Raw genomic sequence first — 22,355 nt, forward strand, 5'->3', positions numbered from 1 at the left:
TATAATGCTACAACTCAAATATCGTAAGAAAGTGTAATACATATACGCAGAAACCAACAACGAATACATGTGAATGAAATTTTCCGAATGGAAAAAAATCAGCTAAAAATGTTGATAAAAGGCACTTTCAGTACATAACAAATTAATTAAGAATACGTAAAATATGCAGAGAAAAAAAGAACCATCAGCATGTTTTCAACTGTGGTTTGACAATTGTGATTCTTTTGTTGGACCTTGGTGATTTAGATTCTTAACATTAATTGACCGATTATAAGATATTATTCAAAACAAATCACTTGTTGTAAAATGAGAGATATATATAAGATAAAGATGTATAAATAGAAGATTCTAGTATTAAAATAATTAGCTCAATAATAATTTATAGATATATAATAATATTATATGTTGTAATGTATATATATATACAAAGATAGAAAGGAGTATAAAAAGTAAAGAGAGAGAGAATTGCATAAATATATATATAAAGATAGAAAGGAGTATGAAAAGTAAAGAGAGAGATAATAGCATTTACTTTTATTATTACTATGTGTATACAGGGAGAGAGATAATATTCAGTTGTTGTTGTATGTCTTTCTCTGAGGCAAAAGCCTCTATTTATAAGCGTATATGATGGAAGATTGTCAAATTACATTAAATAATATTCTTCTTCAATACTTGAGCCATTGTGGGGAAATGGTCATCTACCTAGGCTTCCTTATCGTAACACTCCCTTTGGATGACCATTTAGGATTATTGCCTCGTTAAAACCTTACTTAAAAAAAACTCAGTGGGAAAAAACCTTAGTGAAGGAAAAAGAATACAATATCCTTTAGTGATGGGAGTGCCTCATTAAAAACCTTGTCAAGAAAAACCCAATGGGAAAAAAAACATGACCAAGGGAAAAAGAGTACAGTCTCCCCCTCTTGTCGACATCAGTTGATGTCTCGAAATCGGCGCATCCCAATCTCATGTACCAATCTTTCAAAGGAGGATTTTGGGAGTGACTTTGTGAATAAATCTGCCAGATTGTCACTTGAACGGATCTGTTGGACATCAATTGTCCCTTGATTTTGAAGGTCATGAGTGAAGAAGAATTTGGGAGAAATATGCTTTGTTCTATCACCTTTGATGTATCCACCCTTAAGTTGAGCAATGCATGTTGTATTATCTTCAAACAGGACAGTTGGAGCTATCTTATGATCAATTAGTCCACATGACGACAGAATATATTGAATCAGACTCCTCAGCCAAAAACACTCGCGACTAGCTTCATGAATCGCGTCAGTATTTCAGCATGATTAGAGGAGGTTGCTGCTATCGTCTGTTTTGTGGACCTCCATGATATAGCTGTACCACCATATGTGAATAGGTATCCTGTTTGAGATCTCCCTTTATGTGGATCAGACAGGTATCCGGCATCTGCATAGCCAACTAGTTGTGACTTGGATCCATAGGGATAAAACAATCCCATATCAACCGTTCCATGAAGATATCGAAAAATTTGTTTGATTCCACTCCAATGTCTTCTGGTTGGAGAGGAACTATACCTTGCTAGTAAATTCACCGCGAATGATATGTCAGGTCGCGTATTATTAGCAAGATACATTAGTGCTTCAATGGCACTAAGATATGGTACTTCATGACAAAGGATATCTTCATTTTCTTCTTTAGGACGGAATGAATCCTTTTTCACATCCAAAGATCTTACGATCATTGGGGTACTTAATGGATGTGACTTATCCATATAAAATCTTTTCAAGATCTTTTCTGTGTATATTGTTTGATGAATAAAGATCCCACCTTTTATATGCTCGATCTGCAGGCCGAGACAAAATTTAGTCTTTCCAAGATCTTTCATCTCAAACTCTTCTTTTAGAGTTTTTATAATTGTTGGAATCTCTTCAAGAGTCCCAATGATATTTAAATCATCAACGTACACAGCAATTATAATGAACCCAGATGTAGTTTTCTTTATGAAAACACATGGGCAGATATCATCATTCTTAAATCCGTTTTTGGCCAGATACTCAGTAAGACGATTATACCACATTCGTCCAGATTGCTTTAAACCATATAAAGATCTTTGCAATTTGACTGAGTATAACCCTTGCGAATATTCATTGGATGGTTTAGATATCTTTAGTCCTTCAGGGACTTTCATATAGATATCCCGATCTAATGAGCCGTACAAATAGGTTGTTACCACATCCATTAAATGCATATGCAGTTTATGATATGCAGATAAACTGACCAAATAACGTAATGTTATCGCATCCACTACGGGGGAATACGTTTCTTCATAATCTATACCGGGCCTTTGTGAAAAACCTTGTGCCACAAGTCGGGCTTTGTAGCGCACAACTTCATTTTTCTCATTTCGTTTTCTCACAAATACCCACTTATATCCAACAGGTTTTACATCTTCAGGTGTACGGACTACAGGTCCAAAGACTTCACGTTTTGCTAGTGAGTCTAATTCAGCCTTTATGGCTTCTTTCCATTTTGGTCAATCATTCATTTGTCGACATTCTTCGACTGATCTTGGCTCAAGATCCTTACTTTCATGCATGATATCTAATGCCACGTTATATGCAAATATTTCATTGACAATTGTCTTATTTCGGTTCCATTTCGCTCCTGTAAAGACATAATTTATCGAGATCTCGTCATTTTCACAATTTTCAGGTACCTGAACGTCTTCTGGCGTTATATCAGAATTTTGGACAACTGCAGGTGTCTCTACTATGTCTTTTTCAACAGGAATATTATTTACCTCTTTTCTCTTTCGAAGATTTTTGTCTTTGAAACCGACAGGCCTGCCACGCTTCTGGCGTGAATTTGCTTCAGTGGCTACTTGTCCTACTGGGACATCAATTCGAATTGGGGCATTTTTCACTAGTATATAAGATTTAGTTATCCTCTTTGTATCGGAAAATGTATCAGACAATTCATTTGCTATTCTTTGCAAATTTATAATCTTTTGAACTTCCAGTTCACATTACCCTGATCGAGGATCTAAATGCATCAACGATGATGCATTCCAATTAAGTTCCTTTTCAGGAAGCTTATTCTCTCCCCCTAATGTTGGAAATTTTGATTCATCAAAATGACAATCCGCAAACCGGGCTTTAAACACATCACCAGTTTGTATCTCAAGATACCTCACTATAGAGGGAGAATCATATCCAACATATATCCCCAATTTTCTTTGGGGTCCCATTTTGGTGCGATTAGGTGGTGCAATGGGAACATATATCGCACACCCAAATATTCTTAAATGGGAGACATTTGGCTGCTGGCCAAAAGCTAATTGCATAGGAGAGAACTTATGGTAACTCGTTGTCCTCAAACGAATAAGTGCTGCGGCATGTAAAATAGCATGCCCCCAAACCGAGGTTGGGAGATTTGTTCTCATAAGCAAGGGTCTAGTAATTAATTGGAGGCGTTTAATAAGTGATTCTGCTAACCCATTTTGTGTGTGAACATAAGTTACTGGATGTTCAACACTTATTCCTTAGCCATTCAATAAGCATCAAAAGCTTGGGAAGTAAATTCACCAGCATTATCAAGACGAATTGCTTTGATTGGATTTTCTGGAAATTGTGCTTTTAATCGAATAATTTGAGCCAATAATCTCGCAAACGCCAGGTTGCGAAAAGATAATAAGCACACATGTGACCATCTCGAAGATGCGTCTATCAGGACCATAAAATATCTAAAAGATCCACATGGTAGATGAATAGGTCCACATATATCACCTTGAATCCTTTCTAGGAATTCAGGGGACTCAAATCCAATCTTTACTCGTGATGGCCTTAAAATTAACTTTCCTTGAGAACATGCAGCACAACAAAATTCACTAGTTTTAAGAATCTTCTGGTTCTTTAGTGAATGTCCATGAGCGTTTTCAATAATTCTCCTCATCATGGTTGTTCCCGGATGACCCAATCTATCATGCCAAGTTATGAATTCATTTGGGCTAGTAAACTTCTGGTTTACAATGGCATGTGATTCAATTGCACTAATCTTGGTATAATACAACCCAGATGAAAGTGAGGGTAATTTTTCTAATATAACTTTCTTATTTGAATCATGAGTTGTGATACATAAGTACTCATGATTTTTCTCATTCATAGTCTTAATATGATATCCATTTCGGCGAATATCTTTAAAGCTCAACAAGTTTCTTCGAGACTTGGTAGACAACAGTGCATTATTTATTATAAATTTTGTTCCTCCAGGAAACAAAATTATAGCTCTTCCGGAGCCTTCTATCACATTGCCTGAGCCAATAATAGTATTAACATATTCCTCTTTTGGCACAAGATGGGTAAAATATATATCACTTTTGAGAATAGTGTGCGAGCTTGCACTATCCGCAAGGCATACATCTTCATTACATATCCTTGCCATTCTCTTCAAAAACAAATAATAATAAAATGAGTAGTATGCACAGTTAAATTGAATACTTGATCAGAATTATTTTTCTAAGAAACACTGTACATAAAATAATGTCATATACTAAATTTTTTTTTAAAATTTGACACATTTAATAATTTCAAAATTTATAAACATTAATATTTCATTATTTATGTACATCACATTTGAAACTTAAATACATAGAAAATAAAACTTAACAATAAGTTCTTTACATTATTTATTTACATATATACTTCACAGTCCCACATATTAAACTATTCCATCATTGATCAAATGACCAATATTTCCTTCAGGATCCTCAAAGAAATCAGATACATCATAATGAGTGGTGGAGTTCTCAGCATCATTTGAGACAAAATTTGTTTCCTTTCCTTTGTCGTCCTTTTTCAAAGATGCCTGGTAAAGATTGACTAGGTGCCTTGGGGTACAACAGGTACGTGACCAATGGCCCTTTCCACCACAACGGAAACACTTATCCTCTGTTGATTTATTCTGCCCGATATTCCTTTCTCTATCCCACTTCTGGTGAGATCCTCTCTTTTGAATATAATTCTTTTTCCTTCCATAATTTTTCTTATTATTAAAACCTTGCCATTTACCTCTTCTGGGATAATTTGCCACATTTACTTCAGGAAATGGGGCAGCGCCAGTTGGGCGCGCTTCATGATTTTTCAATAACAACTCATTGTTGCGTTCAGCAACAAGAAGGCAAGAAATTAACTCATAATATTTTTTAAACCCTTTCTCTCGATACTGCTGCTGCAGGAGCACATTCGAGGCATGGAAGGTTGAGAAAGTTTTCTCCAACATATCATGATCAGTTATTTTTTTCCCACACAATTTCATTCGTGAGGTGATTCGAAACATTGCAGAATTATATTCATTTATAGATTTAAAATCTTGTAAACGCAAATGCGTCCATTCATATCGGGCTTGAGGAAGTATCACCGTTTTCTTATGATTATACCTTTCTTCAAGGTCTTTCCAAAGATCTGCAGGATCTTTTAATGTAAGATATTCATTTTTCAATCCTTCGTCAAGATGACGACGAAGAAAAATCATGGCTTTAGCTTTATCCTTCTGGGATGCATTATTTTCAGCCTTAATGGTATCTCCAAGATCCATTGAATCAAGATGGATTTCAGCATCTAATATCCATGATAAATAATTGTTTCCAGATATATCAAGAGCATTGAATTCAAGATGAGAGAGTTTCGACATAATGAAAAATTTGTTACCTGAGTCTTCCTAAAAATTTGATCAGAGTCTCGTGCTGATAACGTGTTGTAAAATGAGAGATATATATAAGATAAAGATGTATAAATAGAAGACTCTAGTATTAAAATAATTAGCTTAATAATAATTTATAGATATATAATAATATTATATGTTGTAATGTATATATATATATAGAAAGGAGTATAAAAAGTAAAGAAAGATAGAATTACATAAATATATATATAAAGATAGAAAGAAGTATGAAAAGTAAAGAGAGAGATAATAGCATTTGCTTTTATTATTGCTATGTGTATAAAGGGAGAGAGAATAATATTCAGTTGTTGTTGTGTGTCTTTCTTTGAGGCAAAAACCTCTATTTATAAGCGTATGTGATAAAAGATTGTCAAATTATATTAAATAATATTCTTCTTCAATACTTGAGCCATTGTGAAAAAATGATCATCCCGACTCAAGATAAATTCACGAGGAAGTGGAATTTCCTTTGGATCTACTCCAGCATTTAAAAATTAGTTAATTGGTAAAGATACATGTACTTGATGCCCGGCCCAAAAAAGAGATCCAAGTCCTAGTAATCCTGCCAAATGGTGATTCAACATAGATTCTACATATTGGAACCATGCCAATTTTAGAGCAATTTTGTGATAATGAAACCAACCAGCAAAAAATATTAAGACTGTAAATACTAATGCACCAATTGCGATACAATAAAATTGTAATTCACTAGTTATTCCAGATGTTCGCCAAATCTAAAAAAAAATCAGAAGTTATTTGTATTCCTCGAAACCAGTAACATCACTCATACTTATTTTCTTTTGTTAGCGGGGCCGAGTGAGCTCAACTATAGAGTGAAATTTTTCTGACATTATTATTTTTATCTAAAAGAATTTGAATACTAGATAATATATGTAATAATTAGGTATTACTAATAATTCTATTAATACTTTTAATAGTATACTAAAATAATTTCGTTACACTTTTACACGCAACAAAAAAAAAGAAGCTTTATTGCTTTGGAAAAGTAGTAGAAAATATAAACACAATTACACTGAATAAGGTAGTAAGTGAATGGTTGATGTCCAAAAGCACAGGATTAGTAAATTAAATAATAATCATGGCTACCTGGTGGCTGTGCCCTACCAACCTGATGCCGGGTGGCGGTATCTCCTTTCTCCTTATCTTTCCACTTCCTAATCCATCCAACAGGTAAATTACAAAACGAGTGAACCCCATTACCCTAATTATTATTATTTTTTTTATGAACAAACTATTAAATTAGTTATATATATTTAGACATAATTCTGTTTTAATCTTTAAAGTTTAAAACATTTTATTTAAATTTTTAAAAAATTATTTAGTTTGGTCAAAATTAAAATAATTAACAGAATATCCTATATAACAGTAATACAAAAATAAAATTGATAATCTAAAAAATAAATACAAAGCGAATACATCAATATACTTATTTATTATTTTCTTTAGTTTTATAAAAAATATTTATTTAAATTATAAGAAGAATGATAAATAAATGTATTGATGTATTTACTGTTGATTTTGTACTTCTAAAACTTGTACTTATTCTCCAATGCTGCATTTGTTTAAGAAACACAGAGATACAAAATCGTGTTTAACAGATGAGACATAAATAAAAATATTGTGTCCAGAGATACTAAATTAGTAGATTTTGTATCCATCCTAATAAGAAGGACACACAGACACTAATATGAGACACAACTTATTTTTTATTTTTTCTTTTATTATTCTTTTTAATTTTTATAATTATATTTTTCTTCTCAACTTTTTTGAATGAATAAAAATGAGAATAAATTAAATTTTTATAATTTGTTCTAATTTATCACCAAATAAAATACAAGAACACAGAATTTTGTATCTCTGTCCATTATGTCTTGTTTTCAGTGTCTTGTCTTGTCCTGTTATCAAAAACAAACACAGTCATTATTGACCTTGTTTTTGTACCAAGACATTCCGTTATTTATTTAACTTTAACATCACGTTGAGACTACATTGAAATTAAATGAATTTTTTTTTTCAAATAAAATACTTTAACTTTTATGAACCAAAACAGGATTAGTCCAAACCTAAGAAATTAATTTAATATTTTACATTTTTTTACGGTAATTTTTGATAATTAATTTATCATTTAAATTTAAATTTTATTTTAAAAAATTATTAATAATTATTATATTAATAAAGCCAAATTTAAAATCATGATATTTGTTTCAACGAATAAATTAATTACTTGAACAATTAAATAACTTTCCAAAATTAATAATGAAAAAGTGTTCGCTACAATAAAATGATCTCATTCTAATGGTAAGACTTGCACTTATTTAAGGAATCTTTTTTAATAAATATACTGACGAAACCAACCAATCAATGCGATGAATGAAGATTACAGAAGACAACTAATATAAGAAATAATAAAACCATAAAAACCTCAATAAATTTATCAAAATATTTTTGGAAAATAAAAAAGCTTTTATTTTATTTTTTCACTATATCTTTTTCACGTTTATATTTAACAACTTTTTTATTTTTCTTTGTTTATAACTTTTTCTAAAAAAAAGTTGAATTGATAAATAAAAATGGCCTCCTTAGCAATCCATTAATTTAAATAAAAAGAAGAATTTTAATTGTATAAATAATTAATTAAAATAATTAATTTTTAAATGTATTAATTTTAAATATATAAATATTATATAATAGTAAATAAAATAGATAAAATTTATATTTAAACAAAACAAAACAAATGAAATATAGTTAAAACAAAAAAATCTCATTGGCTAAGAAATTAGTAGGAAATTAAATGAAGTAATTAATGAAAGAATAATATTAGAAGGAAAACAAAGAGAAACAGCCAAGCACATTCCTCTGTACTTTCGCAGAAGCCAACTGTGCAGAGGGAAACACTCTCTCACTAGAGAGAGAGAGAGAGAAATAAGGGAGCTTCAGAGAAGCACAGAAAACCTCGAGCAATCGCCATCATCAATGGAGTCCATCTGGAAGATCAGAAGCAAGACCAGCAGCAACAGGAAGCCCAGGCTAGAGCGCCTCAACGCCAGAAAGAACATCAATTACAATCCACCCGCAAATCCTCATTCGCCACCTTCTTCCTCCTCCTCTTCCTCTTCTCTCCACCACCAAACTAGCTTTAGGGTCACCGACGGCGATTTCGACCTAATCTTCCAAAGCCTGGGCCTTTCTGGCCCCGAAGATTTTTCCATCCCAACTGCAGATTGGGAAGCCAGGAAGGTTCGCTTTGCTTCTCATACTTCTAATGCTGCCGCTGAGCCCAAGGAGGATCGAAATTCAGCTGAAGTGAAATCTGGGGTTTTTCTTGATTCGGATTCCCAGCTTAAAAATGACAACTTTTCGAGACCCGTTGAAGTGGGAGGCTCCAAGTTTGGTGTTTCTTCAGATGTGAAGGTTTTGGGTGGTAAAAATGGAGATGGGGCTGGCGGGGGAGGGATCAAGGGTGCCAGGCCTCCGCTCTTGAGGCCAATTGTTGTTGATGCGGTTGGTTCGAATTGGGAATTAAAGAGGTCCTTTGGTCTCCAAGATAATTTTGTTGGTATTGGAGTTGTTGGTGATTCGCCTTCGTCTTCTGGTGAAATCGGCGTTGTTGGTAGGGTGAGAAATGGGGAAAGAAGCATGCTTTTTACGGATTCAGGTTCCTTTACTACATCCCATGATGATGATAGTGATATTGGCGGGGAAAGAGCTTGTTCTTCTTCTGGTTCTGGCGCGGTTGATGGTTCCTTAATTGAGTGGTTTAACCGAACTTTCTCGTCGTGGCAAAAAGGTGACGTTTTGGGAAAGGGGTCGTTTGGAACCGTCTATGAAGGTTTTACAGAGTGAGTGTTTCCTTTTTCCTCATTTAATTACTTTTATTTATTCATTTGGTTAGTTGGTTGGTTAGTTACTTTAATGAGTAGAGTTGCGAACATGCCTATTCATTACACATGCTCTATAACCTGACCTATTAAGAGATTGTGTTTGTTGTTCGAGCTGACTTGTAGTTTGGGGAAAACCCTGGTTATCTGTTTGTCGTTACACTTAAGGACATTATTTAAGTTGGTGGTGTTTCCATGTTTATGTGAGATTTACTTTGATAAATAAAGGGGAAATTAGCATTAAGGACAGTTAAGAGGTATTAATGATGAAAAGAGGGAAAATTTGCTAACGTTAAACTCTCTAAAGTATTAGTGAGCTTTGATTTGCAAAGTGGTTTCCTTGTTTCTTAAGTCACATGCACATTTTCTTTTCTTGCAGTGATGGATTCTTTTTTGCGGTGAAGGAGGCATCTTTGCTGGATGAAGGTAGTAACCAGGGTAAACAGAGCGTATTCCAACTTCGGCAGGTAGGAACTCTTTAGCCTTGTTGTTAGAGCTTATTACTTATTGTTCAATGTTCATTTGTCAATTCCATCTTATATGATAATGACACCATTAATTATTTGTGCTCTTTGTCTCAGGAAATATCTCTTTTGAGTCGGTTTCAACACGAGAATATAGTTCGATATTTTGGCACTCAAGAGGTATGCAAGATCTAGGTGGCAATAGACCAGTTTCTTATATGCTCCCAGAATATGATATTATAGGAAGACCAACTTCACTTTTAGGAATTGAATACGCAACCAAAATAACTGCATTGCAAATTTGAATTGTTTCTTTTTGGTAGAATCACAAGTATGCTCCTAAAGGAAGCCTTAATTTATTCCCTTCATTTCTATTTTAATACTAATTGACTGCAGTAATTAATTGCCTTATATTTTGTCTTCTCCAGGACCAAAGTTCACTTTATATCTTCCTTGAACTTGTGCCTAAAGGGTCATTGTTAAGTCTCTATCAGAAGTATAGCTTAAATGATTCTCACGTTTCTGCATACACAAGGCAGATTTTGCATGGCTTGAAATATCTTCACAATCAAAATGTGGTTCACAGGTATCATGAGTGATTGTCCTTTTGTGATTCGGTTTATTGACTATGCCTATGATAACAGCAGTCATATTTGGGTGATGGAATTTTCTGGCATAGTTATGTTACAAGACTTCATGGTTTAGTGACGTTAGAATGTACGGGTTATGAGTGATTGTGCATTTGTGCATTGAACTAGATTTTTCTACATGGTAGAAGCTGGATGATAATGGATATGACTTATGAGGATATCTTTCTAGCTGTATGACTAAGGCATTTTAAGTCGTATGACTATACTTCCTCTTTTTAGCTTCTTAAGTGTGTCCTCTATCATGATCAACTTTTCAGAGTATAAATGTATGTGATGTATTTTGTGTTGTACTATTTGATGCGACAACTACGATAGAAGCCGCTTTTTCATCAGTCTGCAACTAATTGCATCTCTTTTCTTTTAATATTAAATTTTATAGGGATATCAAGTGTGCCAATATCCTGGTTGATGTAAGCGGGTCAGTCAAGCTTGCGGATTTTGGGTTGGCAAAGGTAACCTTCTTCAACAATATAATACTGAGTTTCCCTGTTTGCTGTTGCCCTGATGCGAATTCCAAATGCTGCTGCTTAAATTATAATGATTTGGTCTTTTTCTTTGCAGGCAACTAAATTTAATGATGTTAAATCAAGCAAAGGATCCCCATACTGGATGGCCCCAGAGGTTTGTCTTTGTTCTTGTGTCATTTGGTTGGAATAATATCCTTCAAAGGGATAAACTAGAATGAGATATGGCTATCTAGTTTATATTGTATTGTATATATCCTGTGTGTTCAGCATTTCTCTACAAACATTAAGTTGATGTTTCGATAAGCTATTCTCCTGGTGACTGGACAAACCATCTTCTTGGATGGATTTTCTTGTTTCAAATTAAAAATCTTAGAAAAGTAGTTTGCCGCTCATTTGTAATTTATTGGAGAATGAAGATGTTTGGATAAACTGATGAATGAGTTATATTGTACTATATGAGCTTTTTGTGAGTTAGTGAGTTTGACCTTGAGTTGTTCCATTATAGGTTGTTAACTTGAAAAATGATGGGTATGGACTAGCAGCTGATATATGGAGCTTAGGTTGTACAGTCTTGGAGATGTTGATAAGGAAACCTCCTTACTCTGATTTGGAAGGAGTATGTAACATTTCTCAGTATTTTCTTTTGTTTTTAAGTATATATTTTTTCTTATATCAATATTTTATTTTCTTTATTTGTTTATTAATGATAGATGCAAGCATTATTTCGAATTGGGAGAGGAGAACCTCCGCCTATTCCTGAAACATTGTCGAAGGATGCCAGGGATTTTATCCTTGAGTGCTTACAAGTTAACCCAAGTAAACGGCCAACTGCAGCTCAGTTATTGGAACATCCATTTCTAAGGAGACCATTTCTTTCTTCCTATTCCACTGCGTCGCCACATATTAAAACCTTTAAGAGCTTATAGTTGACAGTAAGGAGGTCAAATTCATCCTTCCTTTTCTGTACAGTTGATCCCTGCCGTGATACGTACGTCAGGTCTTGACTGGTTAATAGCATTGGAGATGGCTGTTGGAGTTGGACCTCACAGTCCTCAGTTGGTTTGGTTATAAACTTATAATTCCACGGTCAAGGACTGAAGGGAGGTCATTTCACCATCAGGGAGCTTGCATTTATTATCCAGAGTTTCAGATATAAATGTTCGACCTTATGCTGAATTCAAAGAAGCTGAAAGGCAATGGAAATAGCCATCATTCTGCTTACAAATACATCCAGACTCCATGCGCCGACGGAATTGGTTCTTTGTTGCATCTTTGTTGGCAACTTGTGTTGTGGTGAGTGGTCGGGGTTGCTTGTTGCTTAAGGTGTTGCCTTTGCCCTTTGCTCGCTAATTGCATGGAAATTGTTGGGTAATGATTAATGAAGTATGACTTCCTAAGATGTAAATAGGTAAGGTAGTTGCCAACAAAGGTTGTAACATACTAACATATTTGTAAATAGCAGTATCCATTGACTTGCGAGTGCTGCAGTACTTTGTTTTAGGAAACTGCAATGGTCATTTGCTAACAATTTTGGTGAAGCTGCAGAGTAAGCTTATTATACATGTAAGCTGTATGTATATGTTCATGAGTAGTTCATTAATATTGAAATTTTATGTGATCTTTTTCAGATACTACAGCTTCTTATACGCCTACTATTTTTACCTTAAGGTTTCAGCTTGAAATAAACGGATACAGATGCACTCCAAAGTTTTCATTTAATCATGCAATATTAGCTTTAATACACCCTAAAAAAAATACTGTTATATTATATTATATTTTAAAAAAAAAATAATTCGTGAGGTAGGAGGAAAGGGTAGCGGGACGCCGCACTTAATTACGAAATATGTTTTATGCATATCAGGATATATATGTGATGATGGTTTATATATTTTAAATATATATCTTAAGGTAATTTACATCAATAAATTAATTAAAAATTAAATTTTAGGCAGATATCCTAAATAAAAATTAGTAGCACGCCTGTCCTAAATAATCAATCATATATAAATTGAGGCTATGGATTCCTTACTCCTACTTTTATTAAGGAGTATAATTAACCATCATCAAAATAATTATAAAATATATTTTATTTTTTTTTCTTTGGAAAAATCTATGAAACACGGACACTTCGCTGAGTTATCGTGTCCACGTGTCGGACACATTTCAGACACGACACTCACCGACACTCGTCCGACACGCGTGTCTGCTGTGTCCAACCGTGTCTTAATAAAAAATAAAAAATTCTTCTCCGGACACGCCTGAATACACCTAAATACCATCACGTGTCTGCGTGTCCAATTTTATTCTTAACATATATTCTTAAAATAAATTTAGATATAATATATATTATTATTTATTAAAACAAAAAATATTTTAAATACTTGATATAATTAAAATATGACATTAAAAATAATTAAAAATTTTAATTTATATTTTAATATCAATAAAATATCAAAATATCATTACAATTTATCTAAAAAATACTTTATATTTTATATATATGCGTATCCCCGTGTCATGTAAGATTTTAAAATTTGCGTGTCGGCGTGTCCCGTGTCGTGTCGTGTCCCGTGTCCGTGTCAGTGTCCGTGCATCATAGGGAAAAATTGATAATTAGATATTAATCTATCTAATTTTTGCTTTTTATATTTTTTTATTTTTCTTTAAATTTCAGATTCTGAGAAGAGAAGTATTTGGTCTGCTAGGGTTTTGTCTCCTCTTTCAATCAATGCCATCCTCTCATCCTCTTCTTCTGCTGTATCTCTCGTTCGCTTATCATTGCCGCTGCAACACGCCTCAGACAACGCCGCAACCTGCTTCCGCCGCCGCGCAACCTGCTGCCGCCGCCGCCGCGCAACACGCTGCCGATCCCGCCGCGCTACACGCTGCCGATCCCGCCGCGCTACACGCTGCCGCCGCCGCCGCCGCCTCAACACGCTTCCGGGTGAAATAGATATCTGATTGATTCTCTTGGTACGGGTGAGACCATTGATTTATGCCTCTCTCACCACTTTTTAAGTCTTCCCTTCTCTTAATGACTTCCTCATCTGAGTAGAATTGATAATCTTAATACTTAGGAAGCACTCGGAGTCACAATATTGAATCTATTAGCATAAAGTTGTGACGTTTATAGTTTAAATTTCTGAATGTTAACTTTCTGGTTTAATGCATTGATTTGATTTACTGATTTCTTACGCTTGATAAATAAACCTGATGGAGAAGAGTAAGATGCTGAATTTCTCAAGTCTGCACCTTTTTTTTTTTAAGTTTTCCATTCATATTCATATTGTATGAGTAAACACATCCTATAATTCCCGCGTGTACAAATGGAATCCCAATGTATCTGAAATTTTATTGACTTCGTAAGACATGTGTATGTTAAAGCTGTTATTTTGAATTGTTTGATCAGGAATCTACCAAGTGAGTTGGCTTCTGCAGTACCCCAGACCATCACTGTCACCCCAGAAGGGAATGTGGCTATTCAAAGGGCAAGCCATTGAATTGTTTTGAATTGTTTGATCAGGAAACAGAACAGAAAGAATGAGATTAGAGCCATTATTAGTGGTAAAATGTAATATCTAGAACTTAACAGTTTTTTGTTTGTGCTTTCTTGTTATCAACCGTAAAATGGACTGTGACAAGCATTATAACTTAACAGTTTTTTATATTCATTGGGGTTTGTGAGGTCTCAGTTGATATATATTATATTTTCATTCTGCATCTTAATACATGGTTGAAGTGAAGTAATTAATTGCTTGGCCATATGAAACCTTTACCCTTTTATTCATTTGTTTGTAATTTTAGTTAATTGTTTCTGGAATGAAGTAATCAATTGTTGTTGCGTCCGTCTTAGTGATGCTGCTGCCATATGCTGGACATGATATTTATCTGGTTGATTTGTTTGCCTTTGCTTCATTTAGATGGGAATTGCTGATACCATCTTAGACCTAGTGAGTAGTGAGACCACGCTGAGAGAAACTGATTTAAAAATATGATGAGCACTTAAACAATGGTTTAGATTTGTGAAAATTTTAATATTGACAGTGAGCTCATAGAAAAGATTTAATAATGAAATTTTACATTTTTGAAGACATGTTTTACTAGTATGCTAAATCATTATGGACTTTGCAGTGTGCTTAGTTGTTTAAATTACTACTAAAGATTGAGAGTTATGACCATATCTTATGCCTGGCTACTTTTTGAATTATTATTTGTTCCGCTGCATCAATGGAAATTGTTTTAAATGTCGTCCGTTGTCAGATTTTTCTCTCAATCCTATGTTTATGTTATCTTTTCTTCATTTGTTTTGAAATCTAATTCTTATTTGGTTTAAGCAACTCTTGATTTTTTTTATTTTATTTTCTTTTTTTTTCTTTTAATTGGCAGCTGAAACAGAAAATTTACCGAATTGACTGTGTAATCGGCATTTGTATCCAAGTAACTAACTAATCATAACTCCATAAAGCTAAAATTATGATTACTATTATTATTGGTTGTCACCATTTGAATGATTTCTTTAATTATCCCCTTTTTCTTATCCACTATTTAGATTAACGAGTTTGAGAAACGACAAAATAAACCTGCTTTTTAGTTTTGCATAATTTGCTCAAATTGGCAAATGTGGATTATTATTATTATTATTATTATTATTATTATTATTATTATTATTATTTAGATTAACGAGTTTGAGAAACGACAAAATAAACCTGCTTTTTAGTTCTGCTTTCTTGAGTTCAAGTTTATATTAGCATGGTTGTGCTATGTATTTCAGTTATCTGATCTTAGAATTAATATTAGTTGATTTGGGTTTGTGTTTACGAAGCTCTACCACTGCTTTCTTCTTTCTTGGATGATTAGGCTTCTGTTGACCACTCCTTACGTGACCTCACTTCAGATAAGTAATTATAAGTTATCAAACTCTGAACTTTAATTCATGAAAGTGTAAGCCTCTAGCATAATAGTCCCCAACTATAGAGAAGAGACATATTTGTGCAGTACTTTTTTTATGTGCTTGGGACTCATCACCCCATCATCACAGGATGATATAGTGGGTGGCTAGTTAAAATGGGATCACAGTCCATCCTATGATTCGATGTGTTGAGGGAATGAATTTGAAGTGAGTAGTGGGAGCCACATGTTATGCTATGATGAGTTTCAAGTGAATACACAAAAATGAGTTATTTTATCGCTACTTTGATGCAACAAGCATTCTCAATTTGTATTAATGTTGATCATTGGTTTTAGAGTTTCAATAAGGAATTTGGCATAAATATGTGCATGATCGCTCAAATGTTGATCGCTCAAATTTGTATTAATGTTCCAATTTGTATTAATGTTGATCGCTCAAATTGGCAAATTGGCATAAATATATGCATGATATATAAGGAATTTGGTCTCTATTTTAAAAATATTTGTTCTTATCACTTTTGGCAATTTATGTACAAACTTAAGTTTTATTTTGAATTGTGTATTTGTGTTCAAAAAGTAATGGGTCAGAAATTTTCTCATGAAGGGGTTAATAGTGAGCATATACCATATGATCAGTATGAGCAGGAGGAAGAAAAACATGATGAAGTTAACGAGGATTATATGGATGAGGATGACACAAATGTGGAACCAATGTTCGATTATCATGGCTTCGATGAAGGGTATAACATTGACTCACTCGAAGACATTGGGATGATTGAATTTTGGAACATTAGGGACGAAGATATATGTCATTTTCACTTTTCTGATGTCAACATTGCGTTTGAGTTCTACAATAGATATGTAAGGACAAGAGGCTTTAGTGCTCGGAAGAACAGGACTAGAAAGAGTCGTGCGGACGTACTTAAGTTGAAGAATTTTGTATGTCATCGTGAAGGATTTAAACCACAAAATAATAATGGCATTGGAAATTTTAAGAAAAAACCTACACCAGAGACAAGGTGTGGCTGCAGTGCAATGATGGAGATTCGTCTAGATGCACCTAGTGGTCGTTGGTTTATTTCTTATTTTTCTGATGAACACAGTCATTCGCTTCTAGATCCTCGGTTGATTGGATTGCTTCATGGGCATAGATTCATGTCTGAGGCTGATATTTGCCACATGATTAACATGGAAAAGGGTGAGATTAGTGTTGGGCAGATATATCGAGCATTAGCAAATTGGGCACGTGGCTACGGGTATCTCTTTTTCATACAAAGGGACATATACAATAAAATAGCAAAGCAGAGGCACCAGTTACCTAGTGATGCGTATGCAGATTTGAAGTATCTAGAAGATCAAGCAACAAATGACCCTTCTCTCTATTTTAATCATCACGTGGATGCTGATGGTACTTTGCGCAATTTATTTTGGTGCGATAGTCTCAGTAGGGCAGATTACTCATTATTTGATGATGTGCTGGCTTTTGATGCTACCTATAAGAGGAATAAATATGTGTCCATTGGTGGTATTTTTTGGTGTCAATCATCACAATCAAACAATTATTTTTGCTGCTGCTTTAATTTACAACGAGAAAAAAGACACATGTAGGTGGTTGCTACAACAATTGAAGGTGGCAATGAATGGGAAAGCACCTGTTTCGGTTATCACGGATGGTGATCTATCAATGAAGTTCGTCATTGAGAAAGAGTTTCCTAATGCACATCATAGATTATGTGCATGGCATCTGATTTGCAATGCAACAAGTAATATTGGCAAGCCCCAGTTTACCTCCATGTTTAAAAAGTGTATGCTAGGCGACTATGAAATTGATGTATTTTGTCAAAAGTGGTTTGAAATGATTGAGGAATTTTGTGTCGAAAACAAGAGTTGGGTCCTAGATATGTATAAGAAGAGACATTCATGGTCAACTGCACATATAAGAGGGAAGTTTTTTGCTGATTTTCGGACTACTTCTCAATGCGAGGGATTAAACTCAATCATTGCAAAGTATGTCAATTCAAGGTACAATCTGGTTGAGTTCATTCAACACTTTAATCGATGTGTCGACCATATTCGGTAGAAAGAGGTCCAGGCTGACCTCGCATCTGTGAATGGAAGACCCAGTATGCAAACGTGTTTTCAACAGTTAGAGAGGAGTGCTGCCAATGTTTACACCCTATCAATATTTTATATGTTCCAACCAATCCTTGTACGAGCTGCATCAATGAAGGTAATAAATATGAGGTAAATTGGCTCTTATGTGATTTACTCTGTCGGTTTGGACCGAACGCCAAATGAGATGTGACGTGTATTCTTTTTTGACATTGAGATGGCATTCAATTGTGTAGAACCTATGCACAATTACTCAAGAGGGGGGGTGAATTGAGTATTGCAACAACAATGAATCTTTTTGCGAAAGTTAAAGACAATATACAAAAGTGTTATTGTACTAGTATTTTTCCAAGAGCTTAACTCAATTGCTAAGCATTTATAAGGAGCTTTTACTTTCCAATAGACACCAACTCAAATAAATTGATCAAGCTTTTCACCAATCGGACTTAAGCTATTTCTTAAGTACTTACGAAGCTACTTTTCAATCACAATTTATTTGCTCAAAGGTAAAAGACAATAATATAGAAGAGATGAGTTTGGAGAGATGCAAACGCTATTTAGAGTGGTTCGGCACAATCCTTGTCCTACGTCCACTTTCTTTCTCAATCGCTATTGAGAAGTTCCACTATTGCCAAGCTTCAAGGTGCTCGCGCAAAACCTTTTACAATCCGAGTCCTTAGTTTCTAACACCTCACGGTATATGATCACCACTCGTATACTAACCCACTCCACTTAGAGACTCCTTCTCTAAGATTTGCCTTGAGTACTTAGTATACTTCTTTGGTATCCTCACCGACTATAGTGTTTATAACTCTTGACTCAACCTTGGAGATCACACTCCAATTTACAAAGTGTTACAAGAAAACAATTCTCAAAGAATTGTTGAGATGAAATGAGTACTCTCTAGAAGAGTGTATGATTACAAGTTTAGCACTATTGAACCAATTGATATTGCTCTCTCAAATTGTGTATTATAACACCTTAAAAATGTGTAGAATGAAAGAATATGAACAAGATAGTTTGCAAATACTCACTTGTATGAAATAAGGCTTCAATCCATCTATTTATAGACTCCCCAAACCTTAGAAACGTTTGGGAGTTAATGGGATGAAGCCGTTTTGATAAAACTAGCCATTTTTTATGTTTTTGAATCATTTGCATCGATGCATAACACTTTGCATCGATGCAAATGTGTCTTTGAAGCTGAAATTTGAATTTTCAGCTAGGTTGCATCGATGCAAACATCTTTGCATCGATGCAAAAAGTCGTTGCATGCTTTGCATCGATGCAAGATGAGTGTGCATCGATGCAAACCTTAAAGAATGGCTTAAAATCACTTCAAAATACTTAGGATTGATCTCAAATTTGTTGGAGTCAATTCCTATGCTTTTATACCTTTGAAAACAAGTTTTTAAACCATTTGGCTAGCATCGAATTGCAAGATGTGCATCAAAACATTTTGTGAGTGTGTGTTGAGAGATTTTAGCAATTGGTTCTTAACAAGAAGTTACCTAAGTCCTAAGACACTATACTTGTCTTCAAATGTTGTGGACTTGAGTTTCTTGTTGTTGTTGTGTTGCTTTCAACTCTTCATTCCTCAATGTTGAATGTTGGTTGATCTTTCAACATGCTTGTTCATTCAAGTTGTTTGTTGGTTTGTCTTTCATGTCGTTTGTTGGTTTGTCATTCATCAAAACCTACGAATACAAACTTCGCATACAAGCAACATGATTTACAATTTCCCCCTTTTTGATAATGACAAACCAATTTTGAGGATATGCATTTATAAATGATTTTGAAAGCAACAATAATGCACTTTGTTTTATAGAAAGCTTTGGAGAAGACTTCACACAAAAAAATTTTGCAGGAGTTCCCCCTAAATATGTGCATTTGTTCCCTTAAAGGGCGTTTATCAAAGAAAACGATTTAGATATCAAAAGTTTTTGCTTAGCGGAAGTCTTTTTGAAATCATTGTTTCGCAAACTTATTCCTTCTTTTCAAATCCTCAAACTTTTTCTTTTTCAAAAGTTCAAAATTTCAAATATCCTCAAACTTCTCTTCCCCCTTTTGACATTATCAAAAAGAAAGGAGTTTGAAATGTGTCATAGAAGCATGCATAAAACAATGAATTTTTTTTAAGTTCAATATCTCTATTAATCTCAAGGATGAGATATTCCCCCTTTCAAAAAGAATTTGATTTCCTCTTTTTATATATAACAAGCATGCATAATTCCCCCTAAAGAAGTGAAATATATCAAGACATGCACATTAACTTAAAATAGGGGTACCAAGCCTATTTTGAGTTATTCACCAAATAAGCATACAAGCATTAATCATTAAACAAAATTATGAAGGAAATATCAAAGTATTTAAACCATAATAGAAATCCTTAGCTTACTAGGAGTTAGTTTAACAATTCATATAATCAAATAAACATAAAGCAATAAAAAGTGACTTGATGTAAAAAAAATCTTCAATTTGTTGATCCTCCATTGTTTATAATCTTCAAATACTTCAATCTACCTCAAGATTAATCACTCATTCATCAACTCATAAACCTACAAAACAATGGCTTGTTCATCTTTGTCAAGGTAGCAAGTAGTGCTCATTGGTGTGTCCATTGCCTTAGTATTGTCCATTCCAAATCTTTTGAGCAATTCCTTGCAATATTTGGTTTGGCTAACGAAAGTTCCTTCTTTCCCTTGTTTGATTTGAAGACCAAGGAAGAAGTTGAGTTCGCCCATCATGGACATTTCAAATTCACTTTGCATGAGGTTTGAGAAAAACTTGCAAAGTGATTCGTTAGTTGAACCAAATATTATGTCATCGACGTAAACTTGTACCAAAAGGATATTTTTGTTTTCAATCATGATAAATAAAGTTGTATCAACCTTCCCTCTTCTAAAACCCTTTTCTATTAAAAACTTGCTCAAACGTTCATACCAAGCTCTTGGAGCTTGTTTAAGACCATAAAGAGCTTTCTTGAGTTTAAAAACATGATTAGGATTTTCATAATCCTCAAAACCGGGAGGTTGTTCAACATATACTTCTTCTTGAATGAAACCATTAAGAAAGGCACTCTTAACATCCATTTGATAAAGTTTGAAGTTATAAGAGGATGCAAAAGCAAGTAACATCCTAATAGCTTCTAATCTAGCTACGGGAGCATAAGTTTCGTCATAATCAATGCCTTCCTCTTGATTATAACCTTTAGCTACTAATCTAGCTTTGTTTCTAACAATTGTACCATTTTCATCGAGTTTATTTCTAAAAACCCATTTTGTTCCGACAATTGTTTGATTACTTGGTTTAGGCACCAATTCCCAAACGTCATTTCGTTTGAATTGGTTAAGCTCCTCTTGCATTGCCATAACCCAATGTTCATCATCAATTGCGGACTCAATGGTAGATGGTTCAATTTGAGAAACAAAAGCACTATATGTAAATAAATTTCTAAAAGAGGATCGAGTTGTTACCCCTTTCGAAACATTACCAATGACGTTGTCTAGAGGATGATCCTTTGAAGTACGCCAGTCCTTTGGAAGTGCATTTATTTGTGCTTGTGATGGTGCAATTTCTTCAACTTGAACATTATCCTTTGTTGTAGAGGCTTTATTTAAATCTTTTTCTTTGTCTTCACCATTCAAATTTAGTGAATCAAAGTTTTCTACATTTTCATAAAAATCTTTTCTAGCATAACAACGGTTAGTTTCATCAAAAGCGACATGAATACTTTCTTCCATAGTCATGATGCGTTTATTATATACTCTAAAAGCTTTGCTAGTTAAAGAGTAGCCTAAGAAGATTCCTTCATCAGCCTTAGCATCAAATTTGCCTAAGTTATCTTTTCCATTATTTAGAATAAAGCATTTACAACCAAAGACGTGAAGGTGGGAAATATTTGGCTTTCTTCCTTTGTACAATTCGTACGGTGTTTTCTTAAGAATAGGTCGAATGATAATCCTATTCATAACATAACACGCGGTACTAACCGCATCCGCCCAAAAGTACTTAGGAATATTAGCCTCATTGAGCATAGTTCTCGCCATTTCTTCTAAATGACGATTTTTCCTTTCAACTACACCATTTTGTTGTGGTGTTCTAGGAGAGGAAAAATTATGCTCAATGCCATTTTCTTCACAAAAAGTTTCAAAAAGATTGTTT

At 34.0% G+C, this 22,355-nt stretch overlaps 2 protein-coding genes and 1 long non-coding RNA gene across 3 annotated transcripts; all 3 read left to right on the top strand.

The window, feature by feature from the left end:
* Window positions 1-8,519: 8,519 nt before the first annotated feature.
* LOC112734506 (mitogen-activated protein kinase kinase kinase 1) lies at window positions 8,520-12,802 on the top strand. The gene is made up of 8 exons (XM_025783858.3): window positions 8,520-9,551; window positions 9,970-10,057; window positions 10,172-10,234; window positions 10,483-10,640; window positions 11,084-11,156; window positions 11,266-11,325; window positions 11,677-11,787; window positions 11,882-12,802. Exons 1-8 carry the CDS (start codon window positions 8,686-8,688, stop codon window positions 12,095-12,097), a joined length of 1,635 nt encoding a protein of 544 aa, XP_025639643.1. The 5' UTR covers window positions 8,520-8,685; the 3' UTR covers window positions 12,098-12,802.
* Window positions 12,803-13,794: 992 nt separating this feature from the next.
* Window positions 13,795-14,897, top strand: LOC112734507 (uncharacterized). Its single transcript, XR_003168381.3, has 2 exons — window positions 13,795-14,150; window positions 14,581-14,897. It is a non-coding gene; the product is annotated as an uncharacterized lncRNA (long non-coding RNA).
* Window positions 14,898-16,658: 1,761 nt separating this feature from the next.
* On the top strand, window positions 16,659-18,159 carry LOC140183655 (protein FAR1-RELATED SEQUENCE 5-like). Its single transcript, XM_072232121.1, has 2 exons — window positions 16,659-17,591; window positions 17,710-18,159. Exons 1-2 carry the CDS (start codon window positions 16,659-16,661, stop codon window positions 18,157-18,159), a joined length of 1,383 nt encoding a protein of 460 aa, XP_072088222.1.
* The last annotated feature ends 4,196 nt before the right edge of the window (window positions 18,160-22,355 follow it).

Source organism: Arachis hypogaea, chromosome 3, assembly GCF_003086295.3.
Source record: "Arachis hypogaea cultivar Tifrunner chromosome 3, arahy.Tifrunner.gnm2.J5K5, whole genome shotgun sequence".
In the NCBI taxonomy this organism is placed as follows: domain Eukaryota; kingdom Viridiplantae; phylum Streptophyta; class Magnoliopsida; order Fabales; family Fabaceae; genus Arachis; species Arachis hypogaea.